The 18229-nt window shown below is 36.9% G+C and overlaps 1 protein-coding gene across 3 annotated transcripts in view; it reads left to right on the top strand.

Moving 5' to 3' along the window:
• Positions 1-14614, top strand: part of CREBRF (CREB3 regulatory factor) — a 57390-nt gene extending 42776 nt beyond the window's left edge. For all 3 annotated transcript variants that reach the window (XM_027034627.2, XM_027034637.2, XM_015072696.3), the window contains exon 9: positions 8925-14614. In XM_027034627.2, coding sequence (XP_026890428.2) covers positions 8925-9040 — 116 coding nt within the window. In that variant the 3' untranslated portion in view covers positions 9041-14614. The remainder of the gene's footprint in view (positions 1-8924) is intronic.
• Positions 14615-18229: the final 3615 nt, after the last annotated feature.

Below are 18229 nucleotides of genomic sequence, written 5' to 3'. Positions count from 1 at the left end.
GGAAGACCAAGAATAAACAGAAAAAAATAACAAATTGTGGCAATCACTGTGAAGAAATCAAGATGTTTCCATGGAGTAAAGTGAGCAACAGTTTATTTCTTTCTATCTATCTATCTATCTATCTATCTATTTATTTATTTATTTATTTATTTTTAATTTTTTTAATGTTTATTTATTTTTGAGACAGAGAGAGACAGAGCATGAACGGGGGAGGGGCAGAGAGAGAGGGAGACACAGAATCGGAAGCAGGCTCCAGGCTCTGAGCCATCAGCCCAGAGTCTGATATTTGTTTATTTAATATAATTTATTGTCAAATTGGCTAACATACAGTGTGTAAAGTGTGCTCTTGGTTTTTGGGATAGATTCTCATGGTTCATTGAACAGTTTATTTCTATTTATACAGAAATACTTCTCACAGCTACCAAAATGATTGCATTTTCTTTGATTAAAAATAAATGCAGATTGAATGCTTCCATGCATGTGTCCACAATGCATGTTTCTGATGGTCTTTGAAATTATTAGTTTCTCTTTGTCAGCATTGTGTTCATACTGAAGGTAAAATATTCTAGTATATTTGAAAGGTAGTTTGGAAATCATTGGTAAAATTAGCAATGCATATAGATATTAGCAAAATAGTTTCATAAAGTTTGGCAACATTTATGCTTGAAGGCCAAAGGAGAAGGTTTGTAAGTGAGATCAAGGGCCAGGAAAGAGGGCTTCCTCGGGTGTTCAGAAGGGATAAACAGCTAACATTTACTGGGTACATACTATGACCTAGGACCTGTCTGCTAAGGTTGTTTAGTCATTTACTTTCACAGTTCTGTGAAGGAGGTATTATTACTCTAGTTTTACAAATAGGAATTAGAAAACACAGCAAGGTATTAAAGTATCTTATGAGTCCCACAATCAATAAGTGGCCGAACCAGGAGTAGAAGTTCTTTGAGTTCCAGTGCTCACACTGCCTCCACATACCATCATTGAGCCCTATCATCTGACTCTCATCTCTGTAGTCTGACCTGAATAGTTTATCATTGGCCCCCTAATCGCTTCATCCAGTAGGCCTACTTGAGAATTTCTTTTTCTTGACACTCATTGTAACATTTGGCACTTTTGAGTATTTTTCTGGAAACATTTTCTTTATTTTAAGATCTGCATGCCTTGTTTCCTATCTTTTTACCAAAAAACAAACAAACAAACAAACAAAAAAACAAAAACCCAAACAAACACTAGTGGTGTCTCTGTGGCTCTGGCAAAACCAGTGGTCTGAAAATTAAAGTCATGTTTCCAAAAAACAGAAGTTTGTTTATTGTAGTGGTTAAAATCAGAGTATTTGAAATCAGTTCTAGATTGAACTCCTGGCCCTACTACATACTACATGAGGACCCTACGAAAGTGACTTCACTTCCCTCAACCTAATTTTGTTCATCTATAAAATAAGGACAATTGTGTGGATTAATTGAGAAGAGTGCATATAAAACACTTAGCACCCTGCTGAGCACATAAATTCTCAATATTCCATAAGTGTTAGCTGTTGATGTTACCATATTACATCTTAACCATTTAGGTTTTTTTCTTTTTTCTTAAAAGTTTTATTTCCACCTTATTCCTAAAATCCATCATTCATATTTTAGAAAATTGAAGATTTTTTTCATGACAAAGTCAATTAAAATTAGTCAAATGCTTAAGTTGCATGTTCACAACATATTAACCTGATAATTATTTGTGATATAATTGGCTAACAAGATAGATCTAATTTTTCTATTTAGGTATTCCAAACAGTATAACATTTCAGTGATTACTGCTTATCAGTAATTAATAATTCTTTTTGCTAAGTTTTGGGAAATGACTTATAGTTACTAGGTAAGTTCACAGAATAGTAAAATGAATATGTAATTATTATATTTACAGAATTACCTTTTCAAAAATAGAGTTGTACATATGTATCAAAATAGAGTAATGCAAAATGAAACAAAACTAAGAACTGTATATTTATACAGAAAATAAACAGTAAAGGGGTTCTTGGGTGGCTCAGTTGGTTAAACGGCTGACTTCAGTTCAGGTCATGATCTCGTGGTTTGAGTTCGAGCCCTGCATTGGGCTCTGTGCTGACAGCTCAGAGCCTGGGGCCTGCTTCCAATTCCGTGTCTCCCTCTCTCTCCACCCCTCCCCTGCTTGGTCTCTCTCTCTTTCTCTCTCTCAAAACTAATAAACATTAAAAAAAATTTTTTTTAAAAACACAAAAAACCCAAGATCACCTCAATTACCCAAAATACAAGATGAGATTGAAAAACTACCATTCATTTAAAAAAATAAAAAAATAAAACAGTATGAAAGATCAGAAGTTTATTTTGAACAAAACTGTATTTATGTAGAAAACACTTAGGTGAAGAGTGGATTCTAACTATCAATATTTTCCTAAACAACCAGTTACTTTTTACCTCATGTAGATTAATTCAGTATGCAAATAGGAAGTCCTGGTGAATTTACTTGACTTTTTCTTCAAATGGATTGATGCTGTTTTAATATTTTATGTATTCTTTCAGTGCCTTTCTGTCTTTAATGTTCTTTAAAATAATTTTCAGTTCTTTTATTAGGTAGAGGGAGGAACTTAATATTACAAGTAAAGATTCTTTTTACCTTTTTAGTTTTTAATTTAAAGGCCTTATATGTTGATAAACGTGTATATAAAGGTCAATTTCAAATTCCTTGACTCACATTTTCTTTCCTTTAAAAAAATTTTCTTTAATGTTTGTGTATTATTTTTGAGAGAGAGAGAGAGAGAGAGAGCACGAGCAGGGGAGGGGCAGAGAGAGAGAGGGAGACACAGAATCTGAAGCAGGCTCCAGGCTCTGAGCTGTCAGCATAGAGCCCCACGTGGGGCTCAAACTCACAAACCCTGAGATCATGACCTGAGGCTAAGTCGGATGTTTAACCAACTGAGCCACCAGGTGCCCCTTTCCTTGAGTATTTAAATATGCTTCTCCGGTTTTTGTTTTTTTTTGTTTTTTTTTTGGCATAAAATGTTTCTGTTAAAAAGCTAATAATTGCCTAGTTTTTTTTTTCTCCTTATAGGTCATTTGCTATTTTTGCCAAGTTGTCAACAGGATTTTTTCTTTTTTTTTCTTTTTTTAATGTTTGTTTTATTTTTGAGAGAGGTAGACCACTAGTGGAGGAGGGGACAGAGGATCCAAAGTGGGCTCCACACTGACAGCAGTGAGCTCCACACGGGGTTCAAACTCCCGAACCCACGAGATCATGACCTGAGCCAAAGTCAGATGCTAAACCAGCTGAGCCATCCAGGCACCCTTTTCTTTTTCTTTAAATCCCAGTAATTTCACTAGACTTTGTCTTGGAGTTGGTCATTTTAGGTTGATATTGTCATGTGTGTACTGTGCTCTTTCAAATATTACTATTTGACCTGTTTCCTTGCTTTGTTTTGTTTTTGTTGTTCAGGGAATTATTATTTGTGGGTTGGACCTTCTTTGCCTAGCTTCGGTATTTCCTATGTATATTTAGTTTTTTATCAGTTTTTTGCTTCTTCTTTTTTTATTTTAAAATTGTTTCTTGTTTGCACCTCCATGTCTCTTGAAAGCATTATTGTTGTGTTTATTTGCTGCTCTTGTATTTTTTTGTTTTTTCTTAATTTCAGAAATTAATTTTTCTTCCAGTTTTTTTCTGAGTTCTGTCACCTTATTTCTGAGTTTTTCTATTTCTGATTATTTTGTCCCTTCATGTAACATTTTCTCTAATGTGTTTTAGTTCATTTTGAATATCCTTGCATTCGTTCTGAAATAATAGTAGGTTCTGACCATTTAGGATAATAATAAAGGATATATATGGTCGTTTTGTGGTCATATCTGCTAGGATATTCATTGTTTGTAGGAATATTCTTCTCTTTTTTCTTATAATAACTTTATATGGGATTTTTGACCTTGATATTTTTCTATTCATTTGTATGTGAATTTGGTTTTTCTGAACTTTGAAAGTTTGGTTCACAATAGCTTTCCTGACTTCAGGCTTTACAGAGTTCTCTGTTTTTGTTAATATAAAACTATGTTTTGTATTCATTTATGAGATGGTGTATAGTCTAGCCACACGAAGGGGACACAGGAGAGGAGCAGGAAGAAAGCTTATCCTAGAGAAACAAAGTCACCACATGCCACAAGGGGGCCACATGAAGGAAGCACTAAGGGAGAAGACTCAACAAAGCAGGTAGGGAAGAGACAGAGAAGAGAGAGAGACATGAAGTGGGAGAAAAACAAAGGAACCTGGGGACAAGTGCCTTTATTGGATGCTGAGGTGATATGCAAAAGCAAAGGGTGGGAGGCAATTTTTTTGGTACATTTGTATGTCACTAGCCCACAGTCAAGTGAGGGCAAGAAGAACTTGTGGCAGGGCAGGTGCACAGGGCAGCTTGCTTTCTGAAATTTCTTGTTCTCTGCTCCTCTCCCATTTTATCTGCACTGTCTCTTTCTTTCATATCTATTGTTCCTGTCTTACTCAATTTTGATTCTTACCAATCCTGGCTCTTCTCATGCAAGGGAGTCCTGGTTGGTCAGTTTTTAGTTCACAGAGGCTAGACTGCTCCAGCCCCTCAACACCTTATTGCGGGCTCCTTGCACTCACCTTGTACTCACTATTCATTTGGACAAAAATCCCTCACGGCTTCAGCTGTGTTCTCATGTTGGTTTCCTGTGGCTTCCAGTGCATAACCTGTTGGCTATTTTATGCTTTTGTTCTCAGGTCCAATTACTCCCTTTTGACTCATCCTACACAAATGTTGGTAATGTTAATACCATGGAGGTCTTGTCACTTTTGATAGTTTGTTTGAACCCTTTCGGATTTTGGGGTTTGTGGAGATAACTTGTCACTTGTTAATGTTTTCCATGGGTTTATGGTTTTTCTGCTTAATCTCTTTATATGGGGAACTGAGGAGATTAAAAATCTATACAGCTTTGTAACAGTCTTTTCAGAATTCCCCTCTGGAGCAGTTTAAATAAGTTGGAGTTTCTTTTTCTTAAAGATTTGGTAGAATACTCTTTCAAACTGTCTCATCCTGTGTGTTTTTTTTGTGATTAACTCTTTGAAAACTTTCTGTGTTCTCTCTGATAATTTGTATGTCAGATTACAAGCTCTTCTGGAGTCAGTTTTGATAATTTATATATTCCTAGAAAATTACCCACTTCCTCCATGCCCTCAAATTTATTAAAATTATCTTCATACTCCTCTGTATCTGTGGCTAGTGCTTCATTTTCATTTGTTTATGTCTACTGTGTTCACCTTCACTTCTTGAATTGGTTAATTACAGGTGGTTCTGCTTCCCTCCCCGCCCCCCACCCAAACAACCAGCTCTTGAATTTGTCAGTTCTTCTGATTAGATGTTAGTTGCTTAATTCACTTCTTTTTATTCTTTCTTGTTCATTATATAATTAAAAACCTTTGAAATTTCTTCTGAGTGCTGTGTTAGCTATATCCCAAATTCTGATGTCATATTTCATTGTTTTCTGAATACTTTGAAATTTTATGCTTGATTTACTCTGTGACCCAAGAATTGCTTGAGAGAGATTTAAAATTTTCCAGAAGGTAGATATTATTATTTTCTAGTTTTGTTATTAACTATTCTTTTTGTGTGTGTGATTTAAGATTTTTTTAAGCTATCTAACATATGATTACATTTATTTATATTTGTTACATTTATTACAACCTATTTAAATGTTCTGTGGGCACTTGAAAAGCAGATACATTTATTATGTTAAGACTCCCATTATATTGGAGCACCTGGTGGCTTGGTTAAACATCTGACTTTGGCTCATGTCATGACCTCACAGCTTGTGAATTTGAGCCCCACCTCTGCTGTCAGCACTGAGCCAGCTTTGAATCCCCTACCCCTGCCCTGCTCATGCTCTCTCTCTCAAAAAAATAAACTTAGTAAAAAAAAGACTCTGTTATATGTTGGTTAGGTCATATTAATTACGTCTCTTTTTCCTTTTCATTTTTGTAGAGGTGTCCATTTACTCTATGTAAAACTGAGAATGAGCACCCACCACTAATGTATTTCATTTTTTCTCCTATTTTCCGAGGTTTTGCTTTTGAATGCTGGAGTGCTTGAATGGGAATCCTTACCAGTAGATCTTTATTATGAATTGTAATCTTTACATCATGAAGCATACTTCTTTTGTCTTATTAATAGCTTTTTCTCTGAATTCAGTCTTGTCTGATATTATAATCATAAATACAGCTTTCTTACTATTTATATTTTCTTAGTATATCTTTGCCTACTCTTTTATTTTCAGTCTTTCTGAATCACTTCATACTAGACACATCTCTTTTAAAAACATTTAAATTCAAATTTAATTTTGATAAGCATATTATAAAATTCACTTTTAGATTTTTATATATACCATATAGTCCTTAATTTGTCAGACTGGGAGTTTTTCTTTAATAGGTGAGTTGAACTCATTTTTTATTTATTGATACATGTTTGATTTTAGTTTTGTCATCAAAAAATCTGTTAGCCTTTGTTCATATGGCTGTTGCCTTTTTATATCATTCACTATATGATCCATTATTATAGTTTCAGTATGTGTTCTTTGATAATTTGTAAGCTCTGCATTGTTATCTTGTGAGTTGACTTTTTTAGTTACAACGTATATATTTTTTCCCTTAACTTTTCATTTAAGAAAAGTAGAAATAGTACACTGAACATCTGCTTATCATTCAGCTAGATTCACCAGTTGTTAATATTTTGCTGCACTTGCTTTATTTGGATATCTACTTATTTTCATTCCTAAGTATCTGAAGGTAACTTCTAAACATACCCTTCATCCCTAACTACTTCAGCATGTATTTCTTGAGAACAAGGACATTCTGAGAATAAGGCACAATACCATTTTCACATCCAAGTACTTCAACATTGATACAATATCTATATGGAGTCCATATTTAAACTTCCCCATTTGTCTCAATAATGTCCGTTAGAGCCTTTTTGGTTTTGATCCATTAAGTACCATGCATTACATTTATTTATATCATTTTTCTCCTTTAATCTAGATCAGTCTCCCAGTGTTGTGTTTATTTTTTCCTATGAAAAATCTAGGTAGCTGTTCTTGTAAAATGTCCCAACATCTGGAGTTGTCTGTTTCCTCATGATTACATGCAGTTAAATTTTTTTGGCAAGAATCTTCATAGGTGATTATCCTTCTCATTCCATCAATCAAGAGGCACATATATCAGTTTGTCCCATTATTGGTCATGTTAGATTTAGTCACATGATTGAGGTAGTGTCAATTGTCTCGTTTTTTTACAGTATCTTTTGACTTCTTCCTGGGAGCAGTGACTAGATATTTTTATATTTCCATCTTGTTTTAATCATTTATTTTCTCATTACTTTTAAAACGTGCTTATACCTCTGTTATTTGACTTATTTTTTTTTTGAGTTTTTTTTTTAATGTTTTATTTATTTTTGAGACAGAGAGACAGGGCATGAACGAGGGAGGGTCAGAGAGAGAGAGGGAGACACAGAATCTGAAGCAGGCTCCAGGCTCTGAGCTGTCAGCACAGAGCCCGACGCGGGGCTCGAACTCATGGACTGTGAGATCGTGACCTGAGCTGAAGTCGGCTGCTCAACCGACTGAGCCACCCAGGCGCCCCTTGAGTTTTTTTTGATGTTTATTTATTTTTGACAGAGAGACAGAGACAGAGCATGAGCAGGGGAGGGGCAGAGAGAGAGGGAGACAAAGAATCCAAAGCAGGTTCCAGGCTCTGAGCTGTCAGCACAGAGCCCGATGTGGGGCTCGAACTCACAGACCACGACATCATGACCCGCCTGAGCCACTCAGGCACCCCTGTTATTTGACTTATTGATTTTGAAGTATCTTTTGACTCCAGCTGTAGGAGATGAGGGAGATGAAAAACTGAACATACACTGTCTTCTACCTTTTTTTCCCCTCTTCTCTTCCAACTTTTGTTTATTCATTCACTTTCTTTAAAATGAAGAAAAGTGGGGGGGGGGGGGGCACCTGGGTGGCTCAGTCGGTTAAGTGGCCGAATTTGGCTCGGGTCATGATTTCGCGGTCCATGAGTTCGAACCTCGAGTCGGGCTCTGTGCTGACAGCTCAGAGCCCGGAACCTGTTTCAGATTCTGTGTCTGCCTCTCTCTGACCCTCCCCCGTTCATGCACTATCTGTCTCTGTCTCAAAAATAAAGGTTAAAAAAAATTTTTTTAATAAAAAAAGGGAACATAAACTTAATCCAGTAGTTCTAAAAATTACTGAAAACATCCCTCAGATCAGAGTTTTCAGTTACATGGGTGAAACCCATCCATGGGATGCACAGAGGCTGGAGAAGTTGGAAGAGACTGGCTGAAAAAACAGAGCAAACATGCTGGGCTGGGGAACAACGCTTGTTGGTGGGTGTGGGTTTGGGCTTGGACTATTTTTTGGAACCTATTACCTGTCATCTCCCCCACTTAAAAATGGTGATTAACCATTCTTCATTATTGGTTTGACCTTTCTAATCTAAAAATTATAGGCTCCGGAGCACCTGGGTAGCTCAGTCAGTTAAGCATCTGACTCTTGGTTTCAGCTCAGGTCATGATCTCATGGTCTTGGGATCAAGCCCCGTGTTGGGGTCTGTGCTGAGCATGGAGCCTACTTGGGATTCTCTCTCTCCCCCCCAGCCGCTCGCCCCCCCTCCCTCTCTGCCCTCCCCTCCCCCCATCTCTCTCAAAATAAATACACATTTTAAAACTGTAGGCTCTAATCTGACGAGGAGATTGAATTTCTATAGTAGCAAGCAGCTGAGTACTCATTTGGACTGGTGTCAAGCTGGGGGCCACCCCTGACCTTCAGATCTGCCTACTTCTCACCTTCCATCTATGCCATCGCCAATTCTGTGCCTAAGTGTGCCTTATTTCTTTTTCCTAGGTCTCCCAGTGGCTGGGCAAACCTCAGAATTTGTTAACCAAGTGTTAGAGAAGACGGCAGAAGGCAATCCCACTGGAGGCCTTGTAGGACTAAGGATACCAACATCAAAAGTGTAATCAGCCTCATTGGACCACTGGTCAGAAATGTCTGTTTGTCACATTATTCATTGTAAATTTTCATTCTGTTTTGCATGTCAGTTTAGCATTATGTAAACATTGATTAGGTTACATTGTTTTAAGAACTAAGTAGCATAAGTGAAGCATGATCCAAAATACTTGATTATTGCATTTTCAGAGCATAAACCATGGTTAAAACTGCTACTGGCATCAGAATTGGAACGTGTACATTTAAGTAAACGTTTAGGTACAGATTGCGAAAATCTGTTAAAGTCAAACAAGTTTCGGAGGAGTGAAGATACTAGTAAATGCCAAATACTGTGGCGGGTTTATGCTCTGAACCACACAAAAAAATTGAGGAAGCATTTTTTTAAACAGTCCGTTTAGATTGTTTTTAGAATTATTCCTTCTGTTCTGATTTTTCCACAACCATTAATCTCACTTGTACATGGCACAACCCAGCACTCATGCCCATGTGCCATATTAGAAGTTCATTTTCCGAGCTCAATATGGTATATATAAATATATATATAGATATATATATAATGTCTGTGCAAGTAAGAAAAAAAAGCATATTCTTTGTGCCTTGTATTTTGGGGAAACTATAAAACTGGTAATATTTTGTATGATGAAAACCCTACTGAGGAGAAACAAGATATATAGATGGAGAAATTATGGGGTTTAAATGTTTTTTTGTTCCAACTCTTTTTCAAATTTTTTGAATGTATATAGGACTATGTTGAAATGTAGATATATGCCACAGAGTCTGTGTATTGTATAAAAAACAAAACAAAAAAACAAACAAAAAAAAGATGGCTCTAGAAAACTCCTATTTCGGTACTTGACCGGAAGAAGACAAATACTTGCACATTATTGCGATTGTTTTATTTTTTGTACCAAAGACAAATGCAACTGATATGGCAAACTGCCAGTCTAAGTAAAGTTTTGCACAGCTTACATGATACTGTATGAATGTATGAAAAACAAAGGAAAAAAAACCCAGAAAAATGAAAAGGTCAGGGTTAGGGATCTTACTGAACTGTGAATCTTATTTCTGTTTGGGTCCAATTATCTACAGAAGGAGCATCCACACATACAGATATTATTTTGCCGTTCCTCTCATTCGCTTCCATAGTAGATAAGTTGGTGGCCATTTAGATGTCCGTAAGTCTTTTTATTTCTGCACTTATTGTAGGAAATTTTAATATATTTCATTTTAGTAAGCTATTGGTAAAATAGTTTTTGACCTTGAAAATTAAAGTTTATTTAGCTTATTGTAGTATACTTCCACCAAACAACCAAAATACAGATTATTTTTATTGTATTATATATATATATGTAAAGAAAGAAAAAAAAAGCTAAAAATATCTAATTCTTTAGTTGCCACTTTTCCAATCAATGTATTATTGTGCATGTAATATTTTCAAAGATCAACACAAGCTTAAAACAAAAACAATTTATAGATTTTTATATTTTTGTACAGGTATTTTCAAACTAGCTTCTTCAGACTTACATGTGACTTCTTCTATGTTTCTAGAACTGAGAAATAATTAACACATTTAGTTTTTAGGTGCTCTTTTTTGCTCACATAAAACAGCTTCATTAGTCAGTGTTTTAACTATGTTAAAGCTTTACCTCTTGATGAGAAATTTCTTGTGTCAAGGCAGCATTATAAACCTTCCCCACAGATCTTTCCATTCTGTCTCTCTTACTGTTGATTCTCAAATCTTGTGTTTTGAACTCTGAAAACTGGTGGCTTAAAAACTATACTTAAAAAAACAAAACAAAAAAAAATCCTATCTAGCCCAGAAAAAATACCAAAAATTTCAGACCTAGCTGCTGGGAAAGTATCTATTTCTCCAACCATTTCTCCGTTACTCCCTGGAGAATTTATTCCTTAATTATATTTTGTTTTTACAGTGTGTTTCCTTTTCTTCTACTTTATTCCCCCAACCCTCACCGCTATTTGTAAGCTGTGGCATATGAAGCTATAGCTTATAAAGGCTTGATTCTAAAACACACAGTAACAACTGAACTATGTCCTTATATGCTTCTTTGACATCATGAAAAGGAAACTCAGAAAAGGATTAACACCTTAGCTGAACTGTGATACACAAAATTTTCCTGTGTGCTTGGTGGAAATGTACCTGGTCAGTGCATTCATGCTCAACAGGCGATAAGCTCAGATCTAATGGTTTAATAGAACGTAAGCTCATTGTTTAAAGTTTTTCCTCTTCAGGTGGGAGAAGGCAGAGCACAGGCTTATAACTTGGAAGTATCTGAAGTTTTGACAGAGTGTGTTTAGTAGATTGAAACATGTTCCAAAATATGGCAGTTTTGCAATCAGGTGAAAATCACTTCATGATAGAGATTCAGCTGATGAGGTTTATAAAATTGTCCCTTTCTAGCTGCTCTGTTAGGAATTCTGGTTTTTGATACTTTTTTCCTGTCGGCAAACCAGAATTTGATTTTTTGGTCTTGCATTTCAGAAAAAAAAAAAAAAAAAGACTTTGAATCTGTTTAGTAGATTCCATATCCTTGCATTTCAGTGTTTTATATGTACTACTTAAGTTAAATAGTTTAAAAGCTTTTAAATAGTTGAGCTTTTTAATGTTGACACTTTATTTTGTACCTATTTATATATGTATGTATATCTTAGAAAAGCACTTTGTTAAAAAAAAATTGCATTTTATATGATTCCTGCCATTTGCTGCTAAATCTGGGCTGGTCAGAATGCTGCAGCGATACTTGATCTAAATAAAAAAAACCTGGCAGTAAAATGTAGAGTGAAAGTTAAATCCTCTTGCTGTTTTAACTTTATCATAAAGATGACATAGGCAAGCTGTGCAGCTTTACATTTTAACCAGGGGACTCTGTGGCATTTAAAACCGTCTAGAAATGGTTGTACTTTAATGCCAGTAATAATCTGCTTCCTCTATTGTCATTCAAATATATACGTTTAGTGTATCACACAACAGATCTTATAAGGGTAACGTAAAAACCCCAACAATTGTACATGTTCTGTTTTTGAAAATTGTGGCATGTATTTTTGGGCGAAGATCATTAGAGAAGAGCTCTCTAAAGGTTTTCTGTGTTCATACATGGTATACAGATAGCTCATAATGAAGTCCAGAACCTTACTTTAAGTGAAGGCATTGTGAATTCACCTCAAGTAAACCCATTGTTCCAAAAGCAATTATAAACTTTGACTCGAGTACTACTATGATTTAAGAAAAAAAATACAAAAAACGTTCTTCCTCGTTTCAGATACACTGGATTCTTTATAGAGTTTGTCTCCATATGAAAGCATGCTGTCCAGTTGTTCTTGTTAAGATCTTGTCTGAGTTTTGAATTGGGTGCCACACTTTTTCAGTCAATATGATTGCTTGTCCTACTGTACCATGTATGATTCTTGTCCTTTCCTATATCCTTCATGACAGATTATGATGTGGCTTTATATTGTGCCTTACTTGTACATTGAAACTGAACATCTTCATTCCCTTCCACTTCCTAAATCTTTCACTTTGACCTTTTTGGTAAGAGAATCAGAGCAATTATAAACACATCGTGAAGGATTTCAGATGGGTATGGTTTCAAATTCCCTCTCTTCACAGTTATTTTATATTTGTATGGAAGACCAGTTTTGAATGGTCTTTAAATATGAGAGGGAAAGACTTAGCAGTAATTTCACTACATCCCTTTTTTCTGACTTTCATGAATTTGTCCTACATCTTCTTTCTGATGCTTGACTTTATTTGCTCCGTAGCAATAGTCTGCATTTAAAGAAAGGTGTGTTCAGTTCATCAGCTTGAAATTGACTATTTCATCTTTCCAGAATTTTTTAGGAGAAGAATACCCGTTTTGTTTGTTTTATAAAACAGATGACAAGTCTCTTTAAAAGAAACAGAAGTACAGTACTTTTGAAATACAATGCTGTTAGTTTGGATTTCTTTTTTTATATATACTATTCATACAATTATCTGATGTTTGCCTTCATTAATAAAGCTGTTAGTTTATTCACCAAAATGTCAAGAATGGATGTGCTTTTCTTTATTCCATACATTTAAAAATATTTTAGCTGCTAAGATTTAGTTAACTTTCTAAGAAACAAATTCAAGTTGCCTTCAGCAGGAATTAACAAAAGCTTATGTTCCCTTTCTTTATATAGTCTTCCTAAAATTCTGTTCAAGTATTTTCTAGTTAATTATGTAAGAGAATGTTAGCATCTCTCCAAATCTTGAAACTTGAATTTTGAGAATGCATTGAATTATGCTTTCAGTGTTAAAGTAAAAGGTTTCAATTATCCTTCTAGTGAAGTCGATTGTGGAATACCATTTCCCATGGAACTGAGGCCATTTCCACAACTTTGCACAGAATTGCAGTCTTGTTCTTCCCTTGGATCATGACAAATAAGTCTCACACAGTGCCGTAATACTTGTGGATTCTTTTGTAATCTTTGTAATCTTAATAAGGGCATTATGAGAAGATGACTCCATGTTTTTTTAATATTTCAAACACATTGGGATGGAACAATGAATGTCCGCTGTAGGAACAGTTGTTTCGTTTTAAGGAATAAGCATGTTGGGAAAAGATGATGAAAATGTACTACTGACAGTTTTACACTTCCATAGGCGAGTGGGATTATGTGTTGAAGCATAATCCTCATGCTTAGTAAACTGACTGAAATTGTAGAAATTACACCTAGGAACTGAATGATGCCAAATTGCCATTTTTCTTTAGAAAAGAGAGGTTTGGGTGTAGTAGTGAGGGACTAGAACCTTAAAACTGCTTCCAAACAGTTATCTTGGAATCGAAGACTTGGTGGCTAGCGAAGAACACGAGGGTCCGGTATCTCAGTGTGCCAAGTTCAGGTGAACTAGGTTTGCCTCTTTCATAACCATGTAAACACAATGGTGTGTAGGTAATTAAATTCTGGGTGTATGGGAGCGGGACGAACTACTGTGTCTTGCCCTTCGCCCTTTGTTTTTTTCGGAACCAAATAACAGAAATGTGTATGTGCGTACTGTATCTGCCTTCTCCACCGCATCTTTATGACACTGTATTCCGCTGCCTGCTTTTTTTTTTTTTTTAACCTTCTTTCCCTAGGATTTGTCCTCCAACTTAGCATTTGTGATTAACAGTTGATACTAGGGCTGACCGCACATGAGAAGTCACAAGAGAAGAGCGGAAGGGCAAGAATTCAGAGCATTCGTTCATACAATGTGGCAACCTCTTTTGCGTAGTGGCGTAGGATCCTGTTTGTAATGCTATCATAAATATTCTGTAGTTTTGTTTCCCCATTCCCCCAACTGGAGCTATGAAACTTATTGGATTCAGTCTTGTCTTTTGTCTAGAAAGAATTTTATCTTGTTGACGCATGAGCTGTTTAAAAATTATTCTATTAAATGTTGGTTAATAGTTGTGCAGTTTTTCTTTTCAGAAGAAGAGGCAATTCAAATGTTGCCTTTGTTTTCTGTCACCTTCCAACCCCCCAGCACTTCTAGTCAGATACAGATTCATCAGTGTATGCAACATCCTTTGTAATTTAAAATAAAAAAAAAAATGAAAAGGTTTTGAATTGTTTGCCTCATGTTTTCGCCCTTCCCTTCTCTGTTGCTTTTCTGTCGTTGACCAAGGTGGCTAACCATCTCCTCGTCTGCAAAGAAATTGCAAACTAAAGACAGCAGTGAACTGTGGATTGTGCTGCCCCTCTCTTGGTGTAGGGCATAAAGAGCTAACGTTTTGGACACTTCGGGCTTTTTCAGTACTCTAGTGAAAGTTAGTGATTATGGAAAATTATTTGTTGATGAAAACATTTGCATTCTTCATAGTTTGGAACATAGTTTAGTTACATGTATTTTTCGTCTTTGATTCTTCAGGCAAGCAAGGGAAATAAAATGTTTCAAGTCTCTCCTGACTTAAACATTTGTATGTGCTTGTATGTTTAATCAAAGTACGTCTCTGAGATAGGCTGGGTATATACACAGAGCCTTAAGTGAGGGGACCTGAGTGAACACCACCGTGGCACTGTGTTCCTTCAGGCAACAAACATTTGTTTAGCCCATGCTCCGCCAAGACTTGTGCTAGGTACGGACTGTAAAGAGATTAGAGAGACATCCAGGAACTCCTGAGGTTGCCGAGGGGAGGCGGCATGTGAACAGGATCGTGGAACAAGACAAGAACTGTTACAAATGGAAAGGATTCTGGGTACGTTATTGCCGAGATACTTGCAAGGATGCGGGTACCACATCCAGTAGGGTATGTTAGGGAAGAATTGACAGGCTTGTGTTCGTGATGTCCCAGGACTCTTGCAAAAAGCTCTTTTTGCTTCATTCAAGGGATATTGGGGCCATCAGAGAGCAAAGTGGACGTGGCCTCTCAGGGACTGGTTCTGCTTCAGGACTTGACCTCCATCCCAGGAGCCTCTGTCATGGTCTGGGAACTTTTACGGAGTTGGGTGAACCAAGTCAGTATAGTCCTTAGGAAACCAAACCTTTTGTGGGTAGCACCTAGTTAAATGGGTTGTTCGGTTGTCTCTCCTCACCCAGTGATTTCAGAACCAGGAGAGCTCTTTAGCAAGCAAGAAAGACATAAGTTGGGAAATGCTTTAATATTCCTGCTGAAAGGTTTATAATAGGAAGAGGGGGTTAGAAAGGCTAGGAGCACCTCAGTGACTCTGTTGGTTGAGTGCCCAACTTCGGCTCCGGTCATGATCTCATGGGTTGTGAGTTTGAGCCCTGCATCCAGCTCTCTGCCGTCAGCCTGTCAGCACAGAGCCCGCTTTGGATCTTCTGTCTCCCTCTCTCTGCCTTGTCCCCGCTTACGCTCTCCCCAGAATAAATATTTAAAAAAAAAAGTCTAGAAGGCTGGGGGTAGCATTCATTAAACCCCTGCTAGGTGCTTTGCTGTCAGGTAACTCTGCTCTCCGTGGCGCAGTGAGGTGGGTGGTTGTGTCCATCTTACAAAGGAGAATAAACTCCGTTGAGGAGACTCACCTCACACCCAGCGTGTGTGATGGCCCCAATTCAAACTCCTGTCTGCTGTCTGCACTGAGAGACGATTCGTACTCCTGAAGGGCCAGGCCAGGTCACAGGCAGTATATAATGGTATCTGTGTAGGAGGGAGATAATAGGCTTAGAATCTGAAACCAGAAAGAACTAAAGCTAAAACCAAGCAGACGTAGTAACCAAAAGTTAGTCTCAGGATGTGTGGGTGGAGGTGATAGAAGCAAAATAGCGTTGGCCAAAGCAGCCTGTGATCGAGAGTGTGGGTCACCACACGACGTCTATCCCTCAAAGATGGCCTCTAGATTAAGGGCTTAGAGTTGGGTCTCTTCGTTAGAAGGGAGCATGTTGGAGGTGGAGAAAAGGGGATCTGTGTTTTCTTCTCTAATTGCTATGTAGAGAGTTGCATGGAGACTCTCAGTTGCATAGAGGCCCAAGGTCATGCATCCTAAATAGGGAGCTTCTATTTGAGGATCCAAAACTTTTGAGTGATCTGAAAAATGTCAGTTTCTTTAAAAGATTCTAAACTTAAAACATCACCGGGAATGAACTTAAAACGTACAGGGTCTGGATAAAGAAAACTTTAAAATAATATGAAGGACATAGAAGAAGACATGAACAAATGGAAAGAAAGACCCAAGTTCTTGAACTGGAGCAGCCAACAACATGAAGCTGTCCTCAAAATTAACAAATGTAATGCTATCTCAATAAGACATACCAATGGGGTTTTTAAAAAAAAACACCTAAGTTCATATGGGGAAAAAAATAATAGCTGGAAGATGATGCTAGGGGGAAAAAAGATTGGGTGTTTAATCCAAACATTAAAACACATAAAACTATAAATAAAACTAAAAATTTTTGGTGCATAAATGAATAGGCCAATAGAACAGAAGGAAAAGTTTAGAAACAGATTCAAACATAAGAATTTATTATGGTAAATGTGCCATCCAGAACCAGGGAGAAAAAAAAGACGGATTCTTCAGAAAATAGCGTTGGAACAACTGGGAAACTCTGGAGAAAGAAAAGTTGGCTTGTATCTCACACCAGATTTCAAACTGTATACATACAGGAAATGTGGGCAATTCCTTTAAAATCTGTGGGAGGGGGTGGGGAGAATGTTCTAACTTGGATCCCAAATTCAGGAGTCATAAATGAAGATCGACAAATTCTATGTGAAACAAAAGTAAAAAATTGAAATCTTTTTAAAGTCAAAAACATCATAAGCCAAGTCAAAATGCTATAGACTATGAAAAAAACTCATCTCTAAGGGATAATCCTCCTAATATATTAAGAGCTCCTGGAAACTAGTATGAAAAACCAACCACCCAATAGAGAAATGAGTAAAGTAACTACAAATAGCACTCAGTCTCATTCATAATAAGAGAAATGCACATTAAAAGATGGCAGTTTCACTTAATCAAACTGGGAAAAATCCTAGTGTTTAACACACCATGTTGGGAACGCAGGCATTTGTACCACCTTGCTGTGGATAACTGACGTAACCTCTATGAAGAGCAATCTGGTAGTTTGTATCTAAATTTTAAAATGCACATATCCTTTCATCTAGCACTTCCATTTGCCCTGGGCAAATCATCCTGTGCCTGTTTCTTCATGTGTAAAATGCAGACAATTCTACCTCGTAGGGTTGTTGTGAGAATTGTTAGATGAAACACATTAAGAACTTTGTACAAAGTGCCTGGCACATAGGGAGTACTCCAAAAATGTCAGCAATGTAATAGCAGCTAATGCACCTTGAGCTTTTAAACATATGCTGCATTTACTACACGGTGCTTGGTGCTTTTCATGTATTACCTCATTTAATGCTCCAGCCATCCCTGTGATTATCACCAGTTAGCCTCAAGTTTCTGAGGCACAGAGATGTGAAGTGGGTTGTCCAGCAGGATTCAAGCAGGGTTGACTCCCAAGCTTCCCTTAAGGGAAGGTGCGTGGAGCACTGGAGTAACACAGATGGGCAAGCCATGTGTTGAGTTTTGAGGGAAGATGTGGCTCTCAGTTAAGGCTCTGCCACTCTCAACTTGGGTAGCCTTGGGGCAGGATGTTCAGTTTTGTTTCACTTTTGACCTACTCTTAGTCCATCTGCCAGTCTGTAAAACTGGGGTATAACTATTTCAAGTGTGGTTGAGAGGATTAAACTAGGCATTCAGGTCTTCCTAATTCATGCTTG

This window comes from Acinonyx jubatus, chromosome A1 (assembly GCF_027475565.1).
Source record: "Acinonyx jubatus isolate Ajub_Pintada_27869175 chromosome A1, VMU_Ajub_asm_v1.0, whole genome shotgun sequence".
Classification (NCBI taxonomy): Eukaryota; Metazoa; Chordata; class Mammalia; order Carnivora; family Felidae; genus Acinonyx; species Acinonyx jubatus.
The sequence above is the reverse complement of the archived record's forward strand: the minus strand, read 5'-3'. Positions and strand labels throughout refer to the sequence as shown.